This window comes from Giraffa tippelskirchi, chromosome 9, assembly GCF_054371585.1.
Source record: "Giraffa tippelskirchi isolate mGirTip1 chromosome 9, T2T-mGirTip1v1.2.pri, whole genome shotgun sequence".
NCBI lineage: Eukaryota > Metazoa > Chordata > Mammalia > Artiodactyla > Giraffidae > Giraffa > Giraffa tippelskirchi.
In genome coordinates this window covers 1,825,866-1,842,927 of record NC_137283.1, presented here as the reverse complement: position 1 = coordinate 1,842,927, position 17,062 = coordinate 1,825,866, and the positions used below count along the sequence as shown (strand labels likewise).

Below are 17,062 nucleotides of genomic sequence, written 5' to 3'. Positions count from 1 at the left end.
TCCTGGCCTGCAAAATTTCTACAGAAAAATTAGCTGATAGCCTAATGGGGTTCCCTTGTTCTCTTGCTGCCTTTTGAATTTTCTCATTCTCTTAAAAATTTTTGCCATTTTAAATTATGGTAGGTCTTGGTGGAAGTCTCTTTGGATTCATCTTGTTTGGGACCCTCTGTGCTTCCTAAACCTGAACATCTGTCCCTTCTATGGGTCTGGGAAGTTTTCAGCCATCATTTTATAAAATACATTTTTACCCCTTTCTCTCTTCTGCATCCAGGAGCTCTATAATGTGGATATTACTATGCTTGATGTTGTCCTAGAGGCCCTTTATTTAATCATCACTTTTAAATTTGTTTTTGTTTTCCTGTTCTGACAGGGTGAATTCCATTATTCTATCTTTCAGATCATTTATATGTCCTTGTGTGGCTTAGTCTGCTATTTATACCTGTATTGTATTTTTCACTTCAGGTATTGTATTCTTTAGCTCTGACTGGCTCTGTTTTCTAGTTCTTTGTTAAGATTCTCACTGTGCTCAACTAGTCTTTCCCCAAATTCAGTTAGCATTCTCATTAATAATGCGTTGAACTCTTGTTCAGTCAGTAAGTCATGTCCAACTCTTTGCAACCCCCTGGACTGCAGCACGCCAGGCTTTCCTGACCTTCACTATCTCCTGGATTTTGCTCAAACTCATGTCCATTGAGTTTGAATATTCAGGATTGATTTCCTTTAGGATTGACAGGTTTGATCTCCTCACAGTCCAAGTGACTCTCAAGAGCCTTCTGTAGCACCATAAGTTGAAAGCATCAATTCTTCAATGCTCAACCATTTTTATGGTCCAATTCTCACATCTGTACATGACTACTGGAGAAACCATAGCTTTAAGTATATGGACCTTCGTCAGCAAGGTGTTGTCTCTGCTTTTTAATATGCTGTCTAGGTTTGTCATAGCGTTTCTTTCTAGGAGCAATCATCTTTTAAGTTCATGGCTACAGTCACTGTCTGCAGTGATTTTGGAGACCCCAAAAATCTTTCACTGTTTCCACTTTTGCCCCATCTATTTTCCATGAAGTGATGGCACTGTATGCCATGATCCTAGTTTTTTGAATGCTGAGTTTTAAGCCAGCTTTTTCACTCTCCTCTTTCGCCATCATCAACAGGTTCTTTAGTTCCTCTTCACTTTCTGGTATTAAATTGGTATCATCTGCATATTTGAGGTTGTTGATATTTCTCCCTGCATTGTTGATTCCAGCTTGTGATTCATCCAGCCTGGCATTTCACATGATTTATTTAGCATGTAATTTAAATAATCATAATGACAGCCTTGACATATTCCCTTCCCAATTTGGAATCAGTCAGTCGTTCCATGTCTGGTTCTAACTGTTGCTTCTTGACCTGCGTATGGGTTTCTCAGGAGACAGGTAAGATGATCTAGTATTCCCATCTCTTTAGGAATTTTCCACAGTTTGTTGTGATCCACACAGTCAAAAGCACTAGTGTAGTCAGTGAAGCAGAAATAGATGTTTATTTGGTTGGGTATATCTTTCCCTTTCTCCTTTGCTCTTCACTTCTTTTCTTTTTTTAGCTATTTATAAGGCCTCCTCATACAACCATCTTGCTGTCTTACATTTCTTTTTCTTGGGGATGGTTTTGGTCACCACCTCATGTACAATGTCACAAACTTCCATCCATAGTCCCTCAGGCACTCTGCTTATCATATCTAATCCCTTCAATGTATTCATCACCTCCACTGTATAATCATAAGGAATTTGATTTAGGTAATACTTGAATGGTATTCTTGAATACCATTATACTAATACCAATACTTGAATGTTTTCCCCTACTTTCTTCAATTTAAGCCTGAATTTTGGAATAAGGAGCTCCTGATCAGAGCCCCAGTCAGTGCCAGGTCTTGTTTTTTGCTGACTGTATAGAGCGTCTCCATCCTTTGTTGCAAAGAATGTAATCAGTCTGATTTTGGTATTGACCATCTGGTAATGTCCATATATAGAGTCATCTCTTGTGTTGTTGGAAGAGTGTGTTTGCCATGACCAGTGTGTTCTCTTGAGAAAACGGTTAGCCTTTGCTCTGCTTCATTTTGTACTCTAACGCCAAACTTGCCTGTTATTCCAGGTATCTCTTGACTTCATACTTTTGCATTCCAATCCCCTATGATGAAAAGAACATCTTTTATTGATTTTAGTTCTATTTTAGTTTATTGATTTTATTGTCCTTCATAGGATCAGTCAACTTCAGCTTCTTCAGCATTAGTACTTGAGGCGTAGACTTGGATTACTCTGATATTAATGGTTTGCCTTGGAAATGAAACTAGATCATTCTGTCATTTTTGAGATTGCACCCAAGATGCATCCACAACTGGGTATTGTAACCACTCTGGCCCAGCCTCTCCATGCTTTCTGGAGCTATTTCTCTGCTCTTCCCTAGTAGCATATTGGACACCTACCAACCTGGGCGGGCTTATCTTCCAGTGTCATATTTTTTCACCTTTTTATACTGTTCGTGGGGTTCTTGAAACAAGAATACTGGAGTGGTTTGCCATTGTCTTCTCCAGTGGACCATGTTTTGTCATAACTTTGAAATCTACTTGCTAAGTTATTTACCTCTTTCATTAGTGTTTTTTTTTTCCTGATTGTTTTTCTTGTTCTTTCATTTGGAACAAATTCCCACGTCTTCTTACTCTGTTTTACTTTCTCGGTCTCTCTGAGTTTCTGTGAGTCATTTACCTAATTCAGTCTTGAAGGCCTGTTCTTGTGTGGGAGTGTACCTGTGCGGCCTGCACGTGCCCAGTGGCTTTGCTGGGAAGCCTGGATCTGACACGAGCATGATGTCGTGTCTTCCCCCAGGTGTTGGCAGCTCTCACCATGGTGGGAGGTGGGACCAGAGACACAGGGCTCAGAGTCAGAGCCAGGTGTGACCTGGGCCACTCTGGGCTTAGTGGCTATCGCCACTCTATCAGGGGCAGTGTGGGGCCCAAGCTGCTGGAGCAGAAGCCCTAAAGGTTGGATCTGAGTTCAATCCAGTAAGGCCACCCTCAGAGTTTGGATGCTGTGATAGGTCCAAGCTGGCTCTGTCCCACTCCGAGTGTGCACCCCACTCAAGTATAGCAGCCCTCAATCCAGTGGGGGACTGTTCTGGGTCTAGATCGGCCAGAGCGGGCACTCAGTGTGGGCTGGGCTCTGACTGGCGTGGTAGTAGGAAGGCAGTCAGAGCCCCAGGCAATTTCAGTCCGCTTCCTTTGCCTTATTCCCACGAGTAAGCAACGCATGAACACTCTTCATGGGCAGAACCTTGGTTTCTCACAACCTGTAAGTCCTGCTGGTTTTCAAATCAGCTAAAGGAACTCAGCTTTCTAGTGTTGGTCCCTGATCTGGATGCCCAGTATGTGGTTCAAGCCCCTCACTCCTCGGGAAGGATCTCTGAACCTGTGATATTATCCTTCGCTTCTGTGTCTCCTCCCAGGGCCACAGGTCAACCCCATCGCTTCTCCTCCAGTTGAGGCACAGAGAAGTTCAATGGTTTTCTCAAGGTCATACAGCCAGCTAATGGTAGATACAGGTCTAACCAGATACTTAGTCTTTGCCGTGTGTACCTCTGAGATATCTTTAGATGATATGGAAAGTTAAATTTTTTTAAAAAAGGCTGAATGAGCATTGATTTGAAGAAATATGGCTTTAAAATATTTTTTTTCCTCCTCTTCCTTCTCTGCTTTTAAGCCTTTAACCCCACCCCCACCCCAGGAACACTTTTATTCTCACCAGTCTACTTTAGCATCACTCACTCTTTTTCTATCTCTACGTGGCTGAGAAAGTCTTCCTGGCCCACAGCCCACTGATCATTGTGAGTCGACGCTGCACGCCAAGCCCGCTCTGTCTTAGGGCGACACGGTGACTGAGCACGGAGCTGGTTGTGGTTTCATTCTTCCTCACCATACATCCTAAGATGTAGCTAGAATGCCAACTATTTCTACTTCTGGCTTTTCCTCACATTTGCTATTCTCCTAAGTTTCTTTTCTGTAACATCTTACCTATTTCTAAGACCAAGATCTAACCATAGCACCTCCGTTAGAAAGCTCTCCTTTGTCTTCCATTCCAGAAAGGTCCTTCTCTTTCCAGAGTACCTTCTTTCAACACCACAGCGTTATTTTCTTCTGTGCTTTGGAAGCACTGAGAGATTATGTTTCCAGCTTTGACTTTTGCTTCCAGTTCACCATATCCTCTATTTGGTGAGTTCTTGATCAGGTTTTGCTGAATTGAACAGAAAGTTTAAACATTAGATGGCCTTATGGGTGCGTGTAACTGCGTGGACCGTGTAAAGCAGACACCAGCGTTGGCCTTGGGCTCTGCCCGCCCAGCGTTGCGGAGCGGGCTCTGTGGGTCCCTGTGCCGCTTCTCACTCCCCTGTTAACGCCTGGCAGCTTAATTAAAGTGAACTTAAGAGTTTTCCCCCTTTAACCAATCTTAGAATTTGCAATCTGTTGTCTGACAAGTTCACACGGCATATCTTTTTGTAAAATATTTCACACATTCAAAAATGCATGTCTGTAATGCTTTAATTATTCAGAAAGTGGATAGTTCTAAGAAAAAATGGAAATAACTGCTCATTTATATAAATGTCTTGAGAGTCACTAAATTCATTCTTAATTCTGTTTATAAAAATTTCATGCATTTCTAATTCTGAAATAGTACACCTGAACACCCTATTCTCCTTTGTGTAAAATAATGAGGAACCATTTATAACAGCAGAAAGATATTGCACAGGGTAGGTAAATCAAGAATTTGTTTATACTTTGATTGCTCCAGAAAGAATATAAGGTGGCTTATGAAGATATGTAAAGTACTCAGATTATCATAAAAGATAAACAAGGTTTGGGGGCAAGGTGCAGTCAGAGTCCAGACAAAATGCCTGTGAAAATACACAAGTTGGCCACACATTAGGTGCTGAGATTTTTAGCAGTCAGTTTGAAAGAGGAAATTTGGGGATTAATGCCCACTCACCTGAGTTTCTGTTCTAACAAGTCCTGGCCTGTCGTTTGCAAACGAGTCCCGATGGCCAATTAAGCGGTTGCAGAGGGAAGTGTACTTTGTGGTTTGGGCAGAGAACTGCAGGAACTGGATGTCCTGCATTCGGGTCTCTAATAAGCCAAACCCTCACTCATGGTTGCGTCTGTCCCCGCGTTCCACTTCCCGCTTTCGTTCTGTTTGCCCCGTGTGTGCCTGCGTTTCTTGTTTCATGCCTTGCAGTCTGCTGTTCTGAGGACAGTTCTGTTCTGACACAAGTGGAGACAGAGACACGCTGAGGCGGAGAGGCCCCTTGGCGGTAAGCAGGGCAAGAGTAATCATAATCCAGGAAAACCAAGTGCTTCAAAAAGAGAATTGCCCCATGTTTGTTGAAGCAAAGTGAAAGCATAAAGTTGGCTGGAAGTTTCACCAGAGATATACATAAATCTCAAAGTAATTTGACTTGAGCTGGAATTCAGTATTTTTTTTTTTTTTTTTTTTTTTACATTTAAAGCTATAGGGAGCTGAGAAATTGGCTTCAGATGGGGGGAAAAGATGAAAGAAAGAAAGAAAAATGAATCATTTTAAGTCCATTTGTTGTTGTTTTGGTCACTAAGTCATGTCCGACTCTTTGCCACCCTATGGACTGTAGTCCACCAGGCTCCCCTGTCCTTGGACTTTCCCAGGCAAGAATAGCCGAGTGGGTTGCCATTTCCTACTCCAGGGGATCTTCCCAACCCAGGGAACAAACCCATGTTTCCAAGTGCCTTGAAATAGAAGAAGTCTTGACAGACGCTGTGGCAAGAGGAAGGCTAAGGCACTGTGGCTATGCTCTGAGAGCACAGGCCTAGGAAAGCACTTATGGCCCTGGCTGGTCCGGACACGCATCCTGGAGGGGCGGCGCACGCAGCAGCCAAGGGACTCCTGGGGGGAAGAGGGTCAGAGGGAGGCGGATGGTTGTTGGAAAATGGGCTGGCCGTTCTGTGGTGGAATCGATAGGAAAGGCAGTCAGGGTGAAGTGAGTGAAATAATCAGCTATCTGAGGGGAAGAAAATAACATGCACTTAAGCAAGATGGTGACTAGATGTTTCTATTGGAAGTAGAAATAAATAAAGCTGCAAGAAACTGCAGTGTCTGAAGGCCCATCTACACATTTTGTGTCTATCACAACAACAGGGAAGGTTGAAATTTCCAAGCGGAAATGACGTGATCAAATCTTTAGGAAGGTTCTTTGCTTTACTCTTGGGTCTCTTTTCTTCTGCTCATGCTGTTCAAGCTGCACAGACTCCTTCCACTCTCTGGATCGTCATGGTGTTTCTCTGGCCTCCAGCCTGTGTGATAATCTGCCTGGAATCCTGTTCCATGACCCAGCCTATCGCTCCTTTACTTCCCACCACAGCAAACCTTTGTCCACTCATTTTGCTGCATGTCGTAGTGCCCTCGCCCCCGCTGGGCTATAAACTGTCTGAGGAGGGAGAGGCTGGACTCTCCTGCTCACTGTGCTCCTGCTGTGTCTGCCAGGGATGTGTCTGCAACACAGGTGCTAAGTGAACGGGCTTGTCTGGAGATGAGTAAGTTGAGCAAAGAGACTGGATGAAGTGAGTGTTCACTCCACAGCTTCCCATGAAAATATCCGCTGTGTGTCATGACATGCAGGAGGTGCCGAGAACCCAAAGACAGATGCAGATGATGCTGTCCTCAGGGTGGCCAGACTCAGGGCAAAGGTAATGTTCTGTCTAGACAGCATACAAGGTTGTGATAAGTTCTGTAAGAGAGGCTGGCCAGCAATGCCCCAAGGGAGGCAGTGACCGGCTCCATCAGGGAGGCTAGGGCAGGTGCTCTCTGGGAGGCGGTGTGTGCTGAGCCTGAACAGTGGTCAGCAATGCAGCTGCAGCATGTGCCTGGGTGGGAGTGGTCACTGACTACTCTGCTTTCTGGGATGAGTGACCTGTTTAATGCACCTACAACTTGGGGAGTTGTTTTTGTTCACCCTGTATTTTTGGTTCGTTTATTTTATGTGGCGTGTGTGTGCGCTCAGTCACTCAATCATGTCTGACTCTTTGCAACCCCATGGTCTGTAGCCCACCAGACTCCTCTGTCCATGGAATTTTCCAGGCAAGAATACTGGGGTGGGTTACCATTTCCCACTCTAGGGGATCTTCCCAACCCAGGGATCAAACCCGCATCTCTTGCGTCTCCTGCATTTGCAGGCAGATTCTTTATCACTGTGCCACCTAGGCAGGTAGGTTTAGTTGCTCAGTCGTGTCTGACTCTTGTGACCTCATGGACTGTAGCCTACCAAGTTCCTCTGTCCATGGAATTTCCCAGGCAAGAATACTGGAGTGGGTTGTCATTTCTTTTTCCAGGGACTGTGCCACCTGGGAAACCCTATTTTATGTGGACTTATTGTCAAATCAAACCAAATATTGTAAAAGGAGATGATGCTGGGCTGAAAGACTGGGAAAGAACACGGGGACAGATTTCCATCTCAGCATGAAGGAAATCTTGGGCAAGAGTAGAGCTCTGAAAAGCAAATGGGCTGACCCGAAACTGTGTTTCTCATCATTGACAATGCATCAGTGGATGCTGGAGGACTGAGAGTGTGGGAGCGGGAGGGAGAGTGCCTGGATCTGAATCTAGCTCTGCCCCTGGTGAGCTCTGCGCCCTAAGTCCCACAGCTCTCTGTGACCCGGTCTTCTCATCATAAAATGGTATTTACCTCATAGGGTCATTATGAGGATTAAATGGATTTAAACCTGCAAACCACTTAGAATAGTGCCTGGCATGTGCTAATTACCACATAAATGTTATCTGTGATGATGGTAATGGCGGTGACGATGGTGACGATGGTGGTGATGATGATGGAGATGATCTCATGATCGTGGTGATCACAATGATGAACGTGGTGGGGATGATGATGATGGCGGGGATGGTGGTGGTGGTGACAGTTGTGATGATGATGGTGGTGATCATGATGATGAAGGTGGTGGGGATGATGATGATGGCAGGGATGGTGATGATGGTGACGGTTGTGATGATGATGATGGTGATGATGATGGTTAGTGGCTGAATCTTACGCCTTTTGAAGAAGTTTTAAAATCTGAGAGTCAAAAGTCCTTCATTGCAGGAAGGGACACACTTTGAAGTTATCTCTATGAATTTGTATTGTGCTAAATTTATGCTGAAAATTCAGATTTTGGGTTTCCCAAAATAACCTGTCAGATGTAGTGCATCTTAACAGAACTAATGGCTTAATATGACAGAAGTCTGTAAGGGGCAGTTTACCTGGCCCTGCCACTCTGGATACCCTGACTGTGGCTGTTCCAGGTTGTGGACCTACTTATGTGGTAGATAGAAGATTTGCAGAGAGCCTAGGAAATTGGGAACCCAAGAGAAAAGGCTCTAAGCTTTGAACTGGGTTTCAGACTTACACTGTTTGCTTCAAGATTCTCTTAAGTTCCTGGTCTTTGCAGCTACAGATGTCAAGTCCATCTCATCCACTGCGTGTCCATGGGTGGATTCCCAGCACCAGCTACATGCTCTGCTGCCAAAGGGAATGGCTACAAGCTGCCTCTGCTCCCCACCTGCCCTCTCTCTGAAGTTCACTGGGCTCTTCTGTCTGTGCTGGCTCTTGCAGCGGTGTTCTGGCGGTTGGGCTGATGGCAAGGGGTTTTGAGAGCTCTTGGACCTGGAAAGCCTACTTCTTGTCTGCTGCGTCATTCCATGTTCTGAGTAACAAAGGACAATCTGCTCATTGTTGTAACCTCATGCCTAGCATCATTTGGGTGATCACATCTCATCATCTAATTTGGAAGAACAAATTTCATTTATTTAGCAAATGCATCTGTGCAATGGGAACAATTTTGAGGATTAAAAGTATAAAGCACTGAGAACTATGCCTGGCAAATAGCAAATGCTTTATAAACCCTAAGTCATTTAGTTTTCATGATAACTCTGAGCTGCATACAATTATTATCTCCACTGTGATGATGTGGAAACCAATGCACAGCGAGACTCAGTAACTTTCAAGATCACGCAGCTATCTAAGAGTGGTTTTCAGGCAAGCGGCTCTGGCCTAGAGTTCGTGCTCTTAACCACTAAGTGCTGTGCCCCAAGGAGCTGTGGCCTGTTGTCTTGTGGTGGTTGTGGATTGGTTGGCTAACTGAACTGAGTTAGACATGAGGTTTTATAGGATATAAGATTTATTATTAATGTTTTGAGAATTCAGCTATGGCTGGCATATGATGAAGAAGGGTTTGGGGGATTTTCTAGCCATTAAACAATGTCCCTATTAGAATGTATTTCTGTTAGCTGACCGCCTTGCGGGCAGTCTGGCATGTTCTCTTTAGATGAAGAAATGGCATCTTTATGCAGGTTTCTATCAAATGCTTTGATGAAATAAGGTGATAAGCGCAGCATATTGCAGCATTATTTGATGATTGTATGGAACAGAATGATTATGGAAAATAAAAGTTTGTTTTGTTATATTATGCTTTTCTTACCTCTTCTGTAGTAACTTAGCTAATTACAGAACATTCCTTATTTGTACTTTGGAAAAAATAGAGTATTTGTTTGCACCTTGTTCAATTTTATTGTGGTACAAGAAGCAGTCCTCAGGGTTATCCCAATTACAGGTAAGAGAGACAGCTTGAATACTGATAACATCACAGTTTACGATATAAATAAGTACTGTTAACATTATAAACAAGGGCATACTCAAATTGTTTTAGTTAATGTAAGCAAATTGTTCCTTTCCTTATGGTTAATTCTGTAATATATTTTCATGACTTTTATAAACATGATTGAGGAATCAGGATGTTCAGACTGATTAAAAGGGATAGAATCTCTTTTACCTTCATAGCTCTAAAAGTTGGCATTCAGTGTGCATGATTGGTAAATGTGAAGGATGAGTGGAGATGACTCATTCTCAGTCATCTAGACCAGAGTTTCTAGCTGGATCTGCCAACTCTCTGTTCTGACTGCACACTGGAATCACCCAAGAAGCTGCCAAAGCCCCCAGAACCCAGGCCTCCCCAGGTCTGGATGCCCAGCCTGGTGGGGGCTCCTGGGGATACAATACTGAACAGCATGGGCAGCTCCAGCTGTGCTGAGCTGATGGTGTCATCAAGGGAGACTGAAAACATGTAGACACTGTAAGATATGATCGGTGGTGTCACAGGCTATGAGGAAACAGCAGCATAAGGTGGAGAAAATAGATGAGCAGAGTGCCTAGGTTGTCTAAATCTTGGGAAATCCAGACATTGGACACAGTTCTCATGTTCATTGCTGGCTTAGGGCACACCCGTTTCCTTCACCCACCCTCTGTTTTTGTGTGACTGTCTTTATCCTGTGCTAAATTGTCCTCCTCAAGTCCTCTGCGCTTCTGTTTCTGTAGCTTCCAGCCATTAACTCCGAGAGCGCCCAGAACAGCATGATGAAGTCTGAGCCTGCCCTCAGGGGAGGTGGGCACAGAGCTCGGGGTCAGTGGCATGAGTCCACGGAAGCTGTTGAACTTGAAAATTTTAGGTAAGAAATCCAGCATGTTCCTTGCCTTCAGCAGCCTGGACTGCTCATTAGCCCAAAGATTTGTTTAAGTTTGTCACAGGGGCTAAAATGGAAAGTCCATTTTAAAATTTACCACGGGGATTCTGAATTGAATAATTGTGGTTAGCACTTAGCCCACTCCCAGAAGTGCTGTGTGAGCCACAGACGGTCTGGCTGCAGGTGGGAGTGACCTGGGAGCGTCAGGACACCAGCTGGCATACATCTGGCATTTGCTCCATCGGGTTGACCGGGCGAGGCTGATAGTGAGCTTTGCCTTTAGCTTCTGGTGGGTGCATATCCTGCCTGCTGTGAGGAGGCATGGAAGCCCCCGGTGAGCAATCATGAGGCTGAGGACGTGGTGGTCAAAGTGCTCAGGCTTTCAGTTGAGACACTGCCCTCACCTTTCACACTGAAAGTGCCAGCCCATGCTGCGCTCTCCCGTTGCCATGGAGACCTCTTAGCCGCTGCATGCTGTCATGGGCCACCCCTCTTCTGGGAGCTGGTTCTCTCCAGCTCTCCCTGTGGTAAGGTCATTTGACACTAAGTACCATGTAAATAATGAATGACATGAAACACCAATATAAGTATTCTAGAATGATCATTTATTTTTTTGGCCTAAGTCTTATTTCCCTGTTATTTTCTGACAATGAATTTAAGAGTCCACAAGCATCACACGGTGTTACATGAGTTAATATTTTTAAAATACGTGTTTAGTGAGGAATGCAGAAGTCTTTAAAACGTTATTACATATTCAGCCTGCTCATATCTGTGTGCTAAGAACTACGGCAGCCCTCCTCTGCTATGAACTACATTAGGGGGCACAGTCAGTCCCGTGACCTCTGCCATATCATGAGGGTGGAGCAGTGCAAATGGCAATAAAACCTGCCTTTGTAAGGCTACAAAACCTGCCTCTGAGGTGGCATATTTATGGAATTCCAGTGTATTTAGCCTAGTTCTAAAAATTGGTCTATTTGAATGTGCACGAAATATCATATTATATATTCCATAGCAATGTGATCCTTTTAAAGGGTATGGCTTTGGGATATTTTCAACCTCTCTTTCGGCTGTAATATCAGGAGAGAAAAAACTGAAGTTAGAATATCTCACCGCTTTGTTGTATACACACAACCCACAACCACAAAAGCTCTCACAGTTGAAGGGCTGTTGACCACAGGAGATATGCATGGTGTGCAGTGGTGTTAACAGCTATAGTGGCCACAGCCGTGGCAGGTAGTGAAGTGAAGGGAGGGGGCCTTGTCTGCCTGTGGCATGGCTGTCTAGATCGCGAGTCCAGCACTCTTGCTCTCCACATGGCCTTTTCTTCCCTCTGACAAATTTTAACTATTAAGTGTTTATAGGGAATAATATAATGTAATAAAATGAAATATATATGCTTGACTCTAATCTTTATTATTAACTCTATAATTTCCGCCTCCTATTTCAACAGCTGATACTTGCTTTGGCAATACACTGAATTTCAATAATCCTTCAACATGTGCATGCATATAGGTGATCTTTCTCTGCACTTGTAATTTTGAGGCAGTCTAAATAATTTTTATTACAAAATGCTTTTCTGTTTGTTTTGTCTTAGTATAAACTACAAGAATGAGAGAAATTTCAGCAAACATCCCCAGCATAAACTATTTCAGGAGATATTTACAGCCTTGGTGAAAAATAGACTCATATGCAGGTAAGACTGTCCCAGAAAGAAAAAGACCTTTACCCAAGAATGGCATGTATTATGTATCTTGTTTCTAGCATCCGGTTTGAAGCAATTTATGAATGTAACATGTTCAAAGGATAAAACAGAGCAAAGACCATTTCGAAGGAGGTGAATGAATCGTCATTGCAGATGATCTCATTAAAATTACTCTGGTTAGGGCTGAATTTAGCTGAATTTTATGATAGACACGGCAGAATGGGAACACACCCAAGTCACGCTGTTTTCCTTGACTTGAGTTTGGATATTCAGGAGGTGTTCATCACAGAGACATCGGGTAACACCACGGCCAGCATCCTCAAAGTCCGGATTTGCAGTCAATCCAAGCACTGATTAACTGGGCTGCTGCAGCCTGACCGCAGGGAAAGGATGGGGGTGAGGTAACCAGTTACAGGCTGGGGACGATATTTCTTTTCAGGACCAAGTCAAATGTTTTTTCCTTTGCTCTCCTTTGTCTTAACATTGGTGCACTGCGGGCTGCAGGGAAGGGCTAGCTGACCGGTCCTCCAGATTCTGTCTTGAAAATACCAGGGGTTTTCAGTGAGCCATTGCCTGGTGCTGGATTGCAGTCAGGAATGACCTTTCTCTCGATCCTGGGCCACTTGCAGTGGGAGCTGCGCTGCTCTCAGACTGGAAGGAGGCTCCCAGCATCCTTCCGTGGTTGGACCCAGCCTTCTACTCTTCCTGCGAGGCCCAGACTCTCTCCCCACAAGCACTAGTGGAAAAGCCCAGGAAGAACCTTGAATCTTCCCCATCACTCTGGAACCTGATTGAGATATCTGAATTCTGTCCCAGTGAGATGGGAAAGATTGCCCTTATTCTGGAAAATAGGAAGATTACTGAAAATTTAATGACTGACTGAAATAAGACTCTGACTTGGTCCAGTGCAGTAGGCGACTCTAAGTAGAACAGCATCCCTAAACAGCGTGTGAGTGGTAGTCTGAGGATTTGATCTTTTGGAGGGGTTATTTAGTATTGCAAACTTAAGTATTGACAGTGACTGCCAAATACATTGGTTTAGTTTAAAACAATCGAGGGTTGGGATTGCATGTGTCATGGCTTCGTACCTGGTTTAAGCAGAATATCAGTAGACTGGCTCCGATGACACAAGATGCCTAGAATCTTTACGAAGGTTGTGTAATTGAGTCACAGTCAGTTGTTGTCAATATACTCAAAAGATTGTTGAAAGATTAATGACCACTGCAGAGGGCCTGAGGTGGTCCTGGACTGTTTGTTCTTGTGCTTGAACAGAGTCAGAGCAATGTTAGTAGCACAGTAACTATGCCTGAAATGGTATTGGAAAATTGAAGTTCTTTAAGTTGTATTGAAGATGATAATCATAGACTCCTCAGGGGATGTCCAGTGGGTCATTTGTTGGGTTGGTGCTTTGGGGAAGGCAGCAGTTTCCCTGTATCGAGTGTAGAGATCTTACTGTTTCTCTGCCCTGCGGACACCAGGTATGGGAGTTGTCAGGGAAGACAGGGGGTGAGGGCCGGCCTCCAGCAGCCGAAGAGATCCTAACAGTTCTGAAGCCAAGAGATCTCTTGTGAGGACATTTTCAAATTCATAGTGATTATTGAGGGATCTTACATTGGACAGAGTTATTGACTTGCAACACAATCAGTCCCTGGAAATCTTTAAACCAGGAAGAGGCGGTTATAGATGTCTTTGCTCTTGTGGGAGGAGAAGGAATTGAGGACTGTTGAACATCAAGAGCATCCTTTCATGCCGTCCTCTCACTGCTGACAGATTGTTACACCCAGTTCTATTCTAACAGCAAGGTTGGGTAAAAGATGGATTAAGTTTAAAGGTCTTCCATTGTTTCTTTCCCCATATAACCTCATTTGTGTGGCCAGAACTGCCTGTTTTTCCTTTTCCCTCCAACTTTAGTCTAGTAGAAATACATCTCAGGGCCTTTACTGGTACGGTTTCCTATCCCTTTTCTTTGCAAACATCAGATTTGATGTTGACTGAAAGGCTTGGATTCAGTTCAAAAAACAAATTATTGAGCTTCACCATGTACATGGCAGAGAGGGTGAAGGTCCAGAGATGACAAGGACACACGGTTCCTTTCTTCCTAGGGACTCACTCTGGCCAGCTAGTTACCCACTTCTCAATACAAAGAAAATGTGACAAAAAGTAACCTGTATTAAGACAAACATAGGATGGATGAAATTGGAGGGGTGTGGACTTTGGCCGTTGGTCCAACTCTGGTTATAGGTAAGACTGGGCATATTTCAGATGCTATGCTGCTCAAGTTTACCCTGAGAATATAGCTGACTGGGAATTCAGTCTCACCTGCTTATACCCAGTTGATATTCTTCTTGTCTGTTCCTCTTCTAGTTCACTTTCCCCAACAACATTCACCCCTAAACCACACTTCTGGATACCCTGTTTCCTGGATTGTTTTCCTAAGGTTGACTTGTACTTGCCCCTTTGTTCTCAGAAATAAAATTGCCAAGCAGCATCGGAAATGAGACAAGAGTTGTTACTGCAGAGTCACATGAGGAAAACACCTCACAGTAGACCTCAAAGGGCGAGCGAGAATGTCATCTCTGAACCAGAGGCCACTCTGGGTTGTACATGGCAATAAACCTTGATGTGTGGCAGGGGATGTAAATGAATTTCCACCTTCCCACTTTTCCTTCTGCCCTGAGATCATTTGTCCTCAGTAGAGTCTGCTGTTTGAAAATGTATCCACCTCTTTTTCCTCTTATTTGCCTGTGCAAGAAAGCACAGAGTAATGAGATTGTGTAGGGAAATAGAAACTGTTACGACACTGGCACATTTAAACCAGGAAGAGGCAGTCATAGATGTCTTTGCTCTCATGGGAGGAGAAGGAATTTAGGAATGTTGAACGTCAAGGGCAACCTTTCATGTCGTCCTCTCACTGCTGACAGATTGTTACACCCAGTTCTATTCTAAGTAGGGTTGGGCAAAAGATGGATTAACTGTTAATCCGTGGATGGATTAAAAGTTAACTGACCGCTTATAAAGTCAACCTCTACTCCAGGATCTTTTCTGTGTAACTGCTCCTCTGAGGCACCTCTGTTGGTCCATTCCCTGCTGATTGCCAGATGATGTGAAGATTCTATAACATAATACAAATAAGACGTAACCTAACTTGTGAAACTGGCTGCAGATGTTGAATTTCATGCAGTTACTGCCAGTGACGGTGCTGAACTGGCAGGACTTGATCAGTGAGGCCCTGGCAGAGTCAGACCGCTTGACGATGGTGGAAAAGAGTATTAACAAGGAAGGCGACAGGGTGAAATTCAGAAAAGCATGTTTTGAACAGCAAAGATCAGGAGAAGCCATTAGGAAATATGGATGGATCTTTCTAATATATTTGCAAAAGTGAACCTGCTTTATGCTGCAGAAATAAAAAGTAAATTCAAGGAAACTGGATCATGTTATATGACTTCGTCAGAAAATATATGCCAAAAAGTGTCAGCCTAACCCATTCTTGCTTTGTTATAGTTATCAGGTCAGAGTTGCATTATACGTTAAATTTTGTTAAATGTAAAATAAAATATATCTAAGTTTCATGATTTATTTGTTAAACTATTGGGTTGGTCAAAAAGTTCTTTCAAGGTTTTGATAACATCTTACAGAAAAACCTGAACGAACTTTTTTAGTCAACTCAATAATATTTTAATTACACCACGTCCCCTTCTCTGTAATATGAAATTTGGGGTTTTTTAAAGTAGGTTCTCAGGAATTCCCTTGTTGCCTAGTGGTTAGGATCCCAGGCTTTCACTACAGTGGCCCAGGTTCAAGCCATGGTCAGGGAACTGAACTGAGATCTCACAATCCACATGTCACAGTCAAAAAAAAAAAAAAAAGAATAAATAAATAAAATGGGTTCTCTTTTAGATATGTCTATGCTAGTAATTGCCAGGATATCTTCTCTTCTCCCACCTGTAACTTTTTTTTCCCACCTGTAACTTTTATAAAAGTGAGTGTGTTCCAGGTTCTTTAAGTTCAGTTAAAAGAGAACCATCTGATCTAACTAAGCATGACTTTTTTTTTTGTCCATAAGTGCAGTCACTTTTCTGATAAGAACAAGTTGGCATCCTTATTTTACATCACATTTCCTGGAATACATGTTACAAATTTGAAGTATTTTGGAAATGAATCTAGGAAGTCTGGACTGGGAAGCTATTTGCACTTTCTATAAGAACTGCTCAAGAGCTCAAGGACTGCTTGAATTGGGGAAAAATATCTGGTCCGAACCATCACAATCCTATTAAAAATGCTGTAAAGTGTTCTGTGACCTTCCCAGGGACCTCTAACCCAGGAGACCTACATAGTTACTTGTTTGCTGCTTACACCTCTATTGTCCACATCCACACTAGAATCAAGGTCACAAGGCAAGTGCGTCTTCTTTGGAGCTTTGCCTAATCTTCAGCCTCAGCTCTTTAGAGCTGTCACAAGAGCTGGACCAGAGGGTCAGAAGAAACAGAAATCTCATCAGAGTCTTGATTATGTTCTTAAAATAGACCGAGGTGATGGAGAGATGCTTTTTCTATTTAAAAAGAAGTTTTTGGCTTTATGGCATGTGGGAACTTATTTCCCTGACCAGGGATCAAACCCACTCCCCCTGCACCACAAGTTCAAGTCAACCACTGGGCTACCAGGGAAGTTCTGAGAGTGGCTTTTTCTGTGATTTTATCTCATCAGGTAGTAGAGAGGCCAGTAGGAGCCTTGAAGACTTCTTTCTCCCCCAGGAAAAGAGAACCCTGGTCACTTTGGTAAAGTGTGCAGAGAGCTCAGACCTCTCTAGAGA

The 17,062-nt window shown here is 43.5% G+C and overlaps 1 protein-coding gene across 50 annotated transcripts in view; it reads left to right on the top strand.

Annotated features, from left to right (window-relative positions):
* Positions 1-17,062, top strand: part of NEK10 (NIMA related kinase 10) — a 249,969-nt gene that overhangs the window by 25,839 nt on the left and 207,068 nt on the right. For 48 of the 50 annotated variants that reach the window (XR_014065243.1, XR_014065246.1, XM_081529548.1 and 45 more), the window contains 2 exons: positions 10,405-10,535; positions 12,145-12,243. The exons of the other annotated variants lie outside the window; for them this stretch is intronic. Coding sequence is in view for 35 of the 48 variants with exons in the window: in XM_081529528.1 (XP_081385654.1) it covers positions 10,405-10,535; positions 12,145-12,243 (230 nt within the window). In the remaining 13 variants the exon portion in view is untranslated. The remainder of the gene's footprint in view (positions 1-10,404; positions 10,536-12,144; positions 12,244-17,062) is intronic. 50 annotated transcript variants of the gene reach the window in all.